This window comes from Eulemur rufifrons, chromosome 24 (genome assembly GCF_041146395.1).
Source record: "Eulemur rufifrons isolate Redbay chromosome 24, OSU_ERuf_1, whole genome shotgun sequence".
NCBI classification, from domain to species: Eukaryota; Metazoa; Chordata; class Mammalia; order Primates; family Lemuridae; genus Eulemur; species Eulemur rufifrons.
The window spans coordinates 11,189,210-11,198,545 of NC_091006.1; the positions used below are offsets into that span (position 1 = coordinate 11,189,210).

At 53.9% G+C, this 9,336-nt stretch overlaps 1 protein-coding gene across 1 annotated transcript; it reads left to right on the forward strand.

The window, feature by feature from the left end:
- Nucleotides 1–459: 459 nt before the first annotated feature.
- Nucleotides 460–8,961, forward strand: FKRP (fukutin related protein). Its single transcript, XM_069457060.1, has 2 exons — nucleotides 460–623; nucleotides 4,875–8,961. Exon 2 carries the CDS (start codon nucleotides 4,914–4,916, stop codon nucleotides 6,399–6,401), a length of 1,488 nt encoding a protein of 495 aa, XP_069313161.1. The 5' UTR covers nucleotides 460–623; nucleotides 4,875–4,913; the 3' UTR covers nucleotides 6,402–8,961.
- Nucleotides 8,962–9,336: the final 375 nt, after the last annotated feature.

A 9,336-nucleotide genomic window follows, 5' to 3' on the forward strand; every position in this document is an offset into this window, starting at 1 on the left:
CTCTTCCCCAACCCCTCCCTGGTAGCCACCCAGCTGGCATTACCATGGTAACCATCTTCTATGGACCAAATCCACCAGGTGTTTTTATTTAGAGGAGGAGTTGCTCTGCTGAGGCACAGTTACTATGGTTACAGGGCCTGGACGATGCCCAGGGAAGTGAGAAACAGGCAAGGCCAAGCTCTGGTTACTATGGTAACAAGGCAACCACCCACCGGGCCCCCTTTTCCAGTGACCCCAGGAACCAAGCCCACCAAAGTACAGGACATTTTAAGGTTGTCTCTCAGGGTGGAGCGTATCTAGGGAGGGGTTGTCATAGTAACAGCTTCTGTCACTTCTAGCCCTACCTTTTCTGAACATATTCATGAGAGAGGGATGGTTATAGGTTGCTATGATAACTGACATCCCCCCACCCCGCCCCGCTCCTGAGATGCCGAAGATGGTGCTCAAGCTTGTGAGACTTCAAATGAAAGGATTCCCTTACCTTCTAGTAGCCACTTTTGTGGGTAAGATGTAATTGTGCTCTATTATGCAGAATTGGCTGACTTCTGGTACTTTCCTCAGCAGTGCAGCTGAGTTGGGCTGGAACTGCCCTCCTGGAACTCCCCCAGCCTGCAACTTAGGAGGTAAGAAGTCCCTCGGTGTCACCAGCACTCACATGGAAATGCCCTTTCCTTATTCCCAAAGGCTTTCCCACATATCTCATTTTTTTCTACCAGTCACATGCCCATTCTCCGGATGCAGGGGCTGAGGCTCAGGCCTGAAAAGAATCTGGTCATTTACATTGTTTTGTGGGGAACAAGACAATAAGGTCTCAGCTTAGCTCTGAGTTCCCTGTTTTTCTCTCATGTCCCTGCTGGCTTCCTGCCATATCTGTAGGTTGTATGTTTGGATTTTGTCTTCTGGATGGCCAACCCGATGACTGCCTTGTTCATCCTGTGTCCTCAGAACACGGGGTCTGCCACAGAGAACACTTGATAAATATGTTTGTTGAATTAATTAACTAACGTGCTATATTTAGCTTTGAAAGCACCTGCCACGTTCGGGCTGGGGAAGGGTCTCCAAAGATGGTCTGAGAGTTGGGCCTTGTGCGTGGACCCAAGAGAGACAGCAGAGTATATTGGTTTAAAGCACAACTCTGGAGCCAGCTTCTTAGATCAAATCCTGGGTCTACCACTTCCCAGCGTGTGACCTTGAGCAAGTGACTTCACTTCTCTGTGCCTCCATTTCCTCATCTTTAGTTGTGATCATAACATGAGGATTAAATGAGCGAATGTGCACAAAGTGCTTAGAACAGGACCTGGCCCATGGGGAGCCGATAGAATTGTTGGTATTATTTTCCTCCCGATTCAGAAAAGTATACAACATTCAGACCTTCAAAATCATTATTTCATCTACCTTGCTCCAATGAAGGGGTCTGCAGTCCTTCCAGTTCCCAGCTTATGGTTGGTGAAGCCAGGACTAACCTTGTCAGGGTACTAGATAATTCCTTTCTCCTTCTAAGTTTCCCTCACACCCTCAGCAGCAGGCAGCATCTCTTCGCCTGGCCATTAAACTCCTGGTATCTGAGGGCCTGGTTTCTGTCCTCTGCCCTCCTAGGCACCTCCTGGCCCAGAGTCACCCATACAGTGTGGCGAGAGCCAGTGCCTTGGAAGTGGAGACCTGGGTTCTGGTCCCTGCGTCCTTCCCATCTCTGAGCTCAGGTTCCCCGTCTTAACAGTCCAAGTCCCTCATTCCTTCAACACGTGTTTATTAAGCACCTGGTATGTGCCAGGTGCTGGGCTGTGCTCTGGGGATACAGCAGGAAATAGAACAGACAAAACAGATCCCCACCTTTCATGGGGACTCTGATAATTACCAAGACAAGTAAAACCCACATGATAACTACTAGGGAAGAAAAATAACACAGGGATGGGGGGGACAGGAAGTATGGGGGTGACAGAGAGATGCAGTTTTAAATAGGATGGCCAAAGGAAGGGCTCACTGGAAGGTGACATTTGAGCAAAGACCTGCAGGACGTGGGGGAGGAGCCACTCGGATAGCTGGGGGAACAGCATCCAGACAGGAAACAGGCAGTTCTGCGGCTGGAACGTTTGACGGCTAGAACGTTCCATGTGTGTTTGAAGAATGGGGTTGGTGCCGGTGAGGCTGGAACTGAGGGGGCGAGTGGGAAAGGACGGGAGACCACCAGAGGCCTTGTGGGTGAGGAGATTGGCTGTTCTGTGAGCAAGGTTCAAGCCATGAAAGGGTTTGAGCAGAGGCAGAACAGGACTGAATTCATTTTAACAGGATCCCTCTGGGCGCTGAGTAGGGAACAGTCCCGGAGGGGACGAGACAGAGGCAGGAAGATGGTCTCTTGCTCAGACCTCCAAGGATGTGAAGATTATAAAACTATCTAAGGGTCGCCTCTGAACTCCTGTGTACCTAAACTGTAAGATCCTAAGATTTTTAAGACCCTGGAGATTCTCTGGTTCCAAAGGTTCCTGCCCCTGCAATTATGCGAGCTCCATGAGGGCAGGCATGTTATCCTGGTCTGTGTGTCTGCTGCCGTGTCCCCAGTCCTAGAACAGTGCCTGGTGTGTTGTCGAAGTTCAACAAACAGATGTCGAAGGATTGAAGAGGGAAGGGTCCACCTCAGGTGCAAAAGGCAGCGACAAGTTTCTAAAGATTACAGAGTCGCCCTTAAGTGAACTCAGATTCTCAAGTGCTATTCAAGTTGGGCCAAGGAACAGCATGCAGGCCTGGGGTGGGTGTAGGGGCGGGAGGGCATTCCTCTTTCCTGGTAGGAGAGGGAGAAAGAATGCAAGCGTGCACCAGGAAGACCAGCGCGGGGTCCCACGCACACTGCAGTAGGACAGAGCGGCAGAGTTTGGCTCCAAGGACCTGAGGGGGCTTTAAACTCTGACAAACTCTGATCCATCTGCCTTTTTTTTTTTTGCCAAGTGTATTCTCAGTGTGGTGATCGAGACAGCCCTGGGCCTACCTTCCCAGGGCTCACAGCCTAGTGGGTGGACACATCCATCCCCATCTGATGAACCAAAATGGGCAGGGCTGGGGGAGCCCAGAGGGGTTCAGGGAGGGCTTCCTGGAGGGGGTGTCTGAGCTGAGGCCTCACGCATAAGTAGGTGTTCTCCAGCAGAAGAGATATGGGGAGAGGGCGTCCTTAAGAGGAGACTCTCCTAGACAGAAGGAACAGAATGTGCAATCACTTAGAAATAAGTGACCTGTCTGAGAGAAAGTTCAGGGTGACTTAGGCATAGAGTTTGAGACAGGCATGACAAAAGATGGGCTCGAACAGTGGGCAGGCAAGTGGAATGTTGTAAGAAACTTAAACTTTTCCCCAGGCACTGGGGACATGGCAAGATCTGAGCAGGGAAGGCAGAGGTCATATCTGTGCTTTAGGAAGTCCCCTCTGGCTACCATGACGAGGGTACTCAGGCTGGAGACAAGGGGGAGGTTGGGCAGGAACCGGGGTGGACCTGGGTTCAAGGGAGAGCTTTGGAAATGGGGAGGAGGGGTCAGAAGTATTTAGGAGGGAGGAAGATTAGCTGCGTGTCCTCTTTGAGAAGGACAGAAACCTATAAAAATCCTTAATGGGGAAACTTTGAGTAGTGCTGGGAACCACCTGTTCTGGATACCAGCCAAGTCTTCAAAGCTCGTGATGGGGACAGGCAGACAGCGCCATCTGGGGCTTGCTTGGGAGTGTAGCCAATGAATGGACAGGGAGCGGAGTGCCCGAAAGCTGATAGTATCTAGAAGCGACCCATTCCACTTTAAAAAATTTTTTTTAATTGTAACAAAATACATATTACATAAAATGTACCATCTTAACTATTTTTAAGTACACAGTTCAGTAGTGTTAGGTGCATTCACATTGTTGTGCAAACAAAACTCCAGAAGTTTTTCATCTTGCAAAACTGATCTTCTGTATCCATCAAACTGCCCATTCCCCCTCCCCACAGCCCCTGGCGCCCACCATTCTACTTGCTGTTGCTATGAGTTTAACCCACTCCATTTTTTTAAAAAAATTGAATTAGTGGCAAACATTTAAAAATTGGTCAGCCTGGGCAATAGTAAGACCCAATCTCTATAAGAAAATTTAAAAATGAGCCGGGCATGGTGGTGTGCCTCTGTAGTCCCAACTACTCGGGAGGCTGAGGCAGGAGGATCACTTGAGCCCAGGAGTTGGAGGCTGCAGTGAGCTATGATGATGCCACTACACTCCAGCCAGGGTCAGGGAGATGACCAGATGGCACAGGGTTTGAGGACATCAGAAAGAGGCAGCAGGGGAGAGGCTTGGGGGCTGTAGCATCAGCCTCACCCTGGAGCCAGGGCTAGGGCAAGGGAGCGAAGGGAGGGAGACAGATTTGAGGGGGGCTTCCTGGAGGAGAGAACGGTAGACAGGAAGTTGCAAGCTGGGCTTGGGCATGCGGTTAGGGTATTTATAACTGAGTTGGCATCTGAATGGCAAGTTGACAGAGAAGGGTGCGACAACCTGGAAGGGAAGGTGATTCAATTGAAAAAACCTTACCGAGCACCTAATGCATATCTGGCTCTGTGCTTCGTGGGCACTGAGGAGTCAGCAAGTGACCAAGACTGGCTCAGGTCCTGCCCTCATGAGTCTCACGCTCAGTGATGACTTAGAGTGGTCAGGCTGCCGTGGGGGGACCCAGGGAGCTGAGGAAGCCCAGACGGGATGCATGACCCAGCCTGGGAGGTCAGGGAAGGCTCCCTGGAGGAGGGGAAATTGGAGCTGACACCAAATAGGGAAAAGAAGGGGAGCTGAGAAGGAACTGGGGGAGCAGGGCAAGGCTGGGTGGGGGGAGGGAGTCGGTCTGACAACCAGCTCCAGCTCTGCTCTCATCCGTCTTCCCCAGGATGCCTCTGAGGCCCAGCTAGGGCCTGACCCGGGCCCCATGCGGCTCACCCGCTGCCAGGCTGCCCTGGCAGCCGCCATCACACTCAACCTGCTGGTCCTCTTCTATGTCTCGTGGCTGCAGCACCAGCCCCGGCACTCCCGGGCCCGGGCCCCTCGCCATTCATCTGCCGCTGGGCCTCGTGTCACCATCCTAGTGCGGGAGTTTGAGGCATTTGACAACGCGGTGCCCGAACTAGTGGACTCCTTCCTGCAGCAGGACCCAGCCCAGCCTGTGGTGGTGGTGGCCGACACGCTCCCCTACCCGCCCCTGGCCCTGCCCCGCATCCCCAACGTTCGCCTGGCGCTGCTCCAGCCCGCACTGGACCGGCCTGCTGCAGCCTCGCGCCCGGAGACCTACGTGGCCACCGAGTTCGTGGCCCTGGTGCCTGATGGGGCGCGGGCCGAGGCACCCGGCCAGCTGGAGCGCATGGTGGAGGCGCTGCGAGCGGGAAACGCACGCCTGGTGGCCGCCCCCGTGGCCACAGCCAACCCTGCTAGGTGCCTGGCCCTGAACGTCAGCGTGCGAGAGTGGACTGCCCGCTATGGTCAGGCACCCACTGTGTCCCGCTGCGACGCCCTGGACGGGGACGCGGTGGTGCTCCTGCGTGCACGCGACCTCTTCAACCTCTCGGCGCCGCTGGCCCGGCCGATGGGCACTAGCCTGTTCCTGCAGACCGCCCTTCGAGGCTGGGCGGTGCAGCTGCTGGACTTGCCCTTCGCCGCGGCGCGCCAGTCCCCGCTGGCCACGGCCCACGCGCGCTGGAAGGCAGAGCGCGAGGGGCGCACTCGGCGGGCGGCGCTGCTCCACGCGCTGGGCATCCGCCTGGTGAGCTGGGAGGGCGGGCGGCTCGAGTGGTTCGGCTGCAGCAAGGAGACCACGCGCTGCTTCGGCACGGTGGTGGGCGACACACCAGCCTACCTCTACGAAGAGCGCTGGACGCCCCCCTGCTGCCTGCGGGCGCTGCGGGAGACCGCCCGCTACGTGGTGGGGGTGCTGGAGGCGGCTGGCGTGCGCTACTGGCTGGAGGGCGGTTCGCTGCTGGGGGCGGCCCGCCACGGGGACATCATCCCGTGGGACTACGACGTGGACCTGGGCATCTACTTGGAGGACGTGGGCAACTGCGAGCAGCTGCGGGGAGCAGAGGCCGGCTCGGTGGTGGATGAGCGTGGCTTCGTGTGGGAGAAGGCCGTGGAGGGGGACTTTTTCCGCGTGCAGTACAGCGAGAGCAACCACCTCCATGTGGACCTGTGGCCCTTCTACCCCCGCAACGGGGTCATGACGAAGGACACGTGGCTAGACCACCGGCAAGACGTGGAGTTCCCGGAGCACTTCCTGCAGCCCCTGGTGCCTCTGCCCTTCGCTGGCTTCGTGGCGCAGGCGCCTAACAACTATCGTCGCTTCCTGGAGCTCAAGTTCGGCCCTGGGGTCATCGAGAACCCCGAGTACCCCAACCCAGCACTCCTGAGTTTGACGGGAAGCGGCTGAAGTCCTGGGGTCCAGGGGACATTCCTGTGTTTTGGGGGGAGTCTGGATGTGGAGCAGCTTTGTGTGATCGACTGGGGGTGAGGGGGGTGTGGTGTAGAGGGATGGGGAAAGTCATGGAGAAAGAAAGAAATTAGAGGGGGCGCACGACGGAAGCCTGGCTTTGGCAGGAGAGAACCTGGCCAAAGACCGTGGGAAGCAGCACCCAGAGGTTCTCCAGCCCTGCCCGCCCTGAGCGTCGGATGTGTGCGCGCGTCCTGGTAATTGAAGGAGCTGCTAGCGTTGGGCAGACGGAGCCAGAGATGCCAGGCCGTCCTGCAAGGCCCAGGATAGTCCCAGGCCACAAACAAGGGCCCTGTCCAAGATTCCAAGAGCCCTGCGCTCTGGAGCTAGGGCAGAGTTTTGGAAAGCGAGAGGAGTGTAGGCTCTGGGGCCAGACTGGCGAGCTTGAAATCCCGGCTCTACCCCTTACCAGTTAGGTGGGCCTGGGGCGGTGTCGCAATTCTGTGCGCCTTGCTTGGTTGCTTCCAGGATTCTGCGAGTGCCCTTGGTGTCTGGCCCCAATGAGCCCCCAGGACTTTTGGCTGCTGGGGTCGCTTACGCCACTAGAGGGCGCGTCTGCCCCGCTCCTGATGGCGTGCTGTTGATGCCAGGGTGACAGTAAGCCCAGTGCCATCGCATCTCTTGAGCCTTTGGACTTCTCTCCAAGCCCCCGTGGGAGGCGGGACAGCCATGACTATCTCCTCTTCTTCCGGAAGGTGACCTTCTCTCCTGGGAGAGCTCTGTGAGGTGCGTGCTGCTCTTAACTCATCTTGCAGAGGAGAAAACCGGCTCAACTCTGACATGCGATGTGGTCACAAACGGGTCGTGGATCTGGGCTCCACCCCTTGTTGTTACCTCATTATTTCCGCTCCGCACCTGTTTCCCGGCTTGCACGGCAGGGTAAACGGTAACCATAGTTCATGTTTCCTGAGCACTTACTGGGTGCCAGGCGTCCTTCTCCGCGTTTCACGTGGGTTAACTGATTTATCCCTCACCTCAACCCTCCGAAGTGACAGCTGCTATCATTCCCATTTTACAGATGAGGAAACTGGAGCCAGAATGGTAAAGTCACTTGCCCAAAGTCAGACAGCTTAGGAAGTGGCAAACTGGGGACTTGAACCCAGGTGGTCAGGCTCCGGAGCCCACACTGGACTTACCCACTGTGCCCTCTCTAGCGATGGTACCCAGGAGGGGTCGGGGAGGCCGTGCCACTTAGCGGGTAGAAGCACTGGCAGGCTGCCTTTTTTGGTCATGCACCTCAGTAAATAGTATTTGGGTATGTGCTCCCAATATGTGTATATTTATAAATTGTGCACGGGTACCACTATCCGTCTGTATATCAGTAATAACACTTAAATTATTCCATTTTAAATAGTAAATATGAATAGAAGTTTTTATGTTTTCTCACCTCATCCCAGTGACTTTTTGCACACACCCCTAGGCGTGTGCATCTGTTTTTAGAGACCACGGGTTAGAGAGGACGGGGTTCAAACCGCAGCGCTGCCACTTCCAGTCTGCACTTGGGCCTCCAGTAACAGTGTCTCTGCACCTCTGCTTTGCATCTGGGAAACGGGGGCAGTGAGATCGTTTATCCCACAGGAGTGGGTTTGGGGCACAGGAGTTGAGAGTCAGGCTGGGTGTGAATCCTGGCTTAGCCCTTTCCTGTCTTTGCAGTCTTAGGCAAGTTGCTGCCTCTCTGAACCCCTAAACTGGGGGATCGGCAATACTGCAGAATTGTACACTTCTTGGAGGAGGAGGCTTCATAGACCAGCAAGACAAACTAATCTGCTGGGGTTCAGGCATCCAAAGACTGATTTCTTATAACCCAGCCTCTGCTTTTAACCACTGAACCCTCAAATGGTTTACAAAGAGACTGTCGGGTCCCCAGAGAACATTCTGGAAGTGTATGGGGACGGTTTGGGTTATCACCATGAGAGGACAGTGCCCTTGGCTCTTGGAAGGCGTGGCCCAGGGATGTGGATGCCTAACATGCAGGCATGCGCCTCCAAGCAATAAAGTCACTCCCTTGTCACATACCATTTCCAAATGTCCTATTAGACATTCATGGAGGAAAGATGATATTCAAAATATTTTGCAACCAATATGATAATATAAATTAATATCTGTCAATATATGCACCAAATTTTAAAATATTCTTTTTCTGTAATCCAAGTGATCTTACCTTTATATACACATTTCTTTAGATTGTTTACCAAGAATATAAATTGGAACTCAATTCATCCTCAGATTGTAATGATTTTCTTTTATTTAGAAATTGTTTTGTTTTTTTAGACAAGGTCTTGCTCAGTCATCCCGACTAGAGTGCTGCAGTGGTGTGCTCCTAGCTCGCTGCAGCCTCAAACGCCCGGGCTCAAGAGGTCCTCCTGCCTCAGCCTCCTGAGTAGCTGGGACTACAGGCGGGGGGCCACCACGCCCAACTAATTCTTTTATTTTTTGCAGATGCAGAGTCTCACTATGTTGCCCAGGCTGGTTTTGAGGCCCAATGGGCCTCAAGGAATCTTCTTGCCTCGGCCTCCCAAAGTGCTGGGATTATAGGTGTGAACCACCTTGCCTGGCCATTGTTTAGAAATTATCGATGTTAGGCCAGCTTGAGCAAGAGCGAGACCCCGTCTCTACTAAAAATGGAAAGAAATTATCTGGCCAACTAAAATATATATAGAAAAAAAAAATTAGCCGGGCATGGTGGCACATGCCTGTAGTCCCAGCTACTCGGGAGGCTGAGGCAGGAGGATCGCTTGAGCCCAGGAGTTTGAGGTTGCTGTGAGCTAGGCTGACGCCATAGCACTCTACTCAAGGCAACAGAGTAAAACTCTGTCTCAGAAAAAAAAAAAAAAAAACTTTTCTAGCTCCTATAATACTGTCTGATGGTTTTATG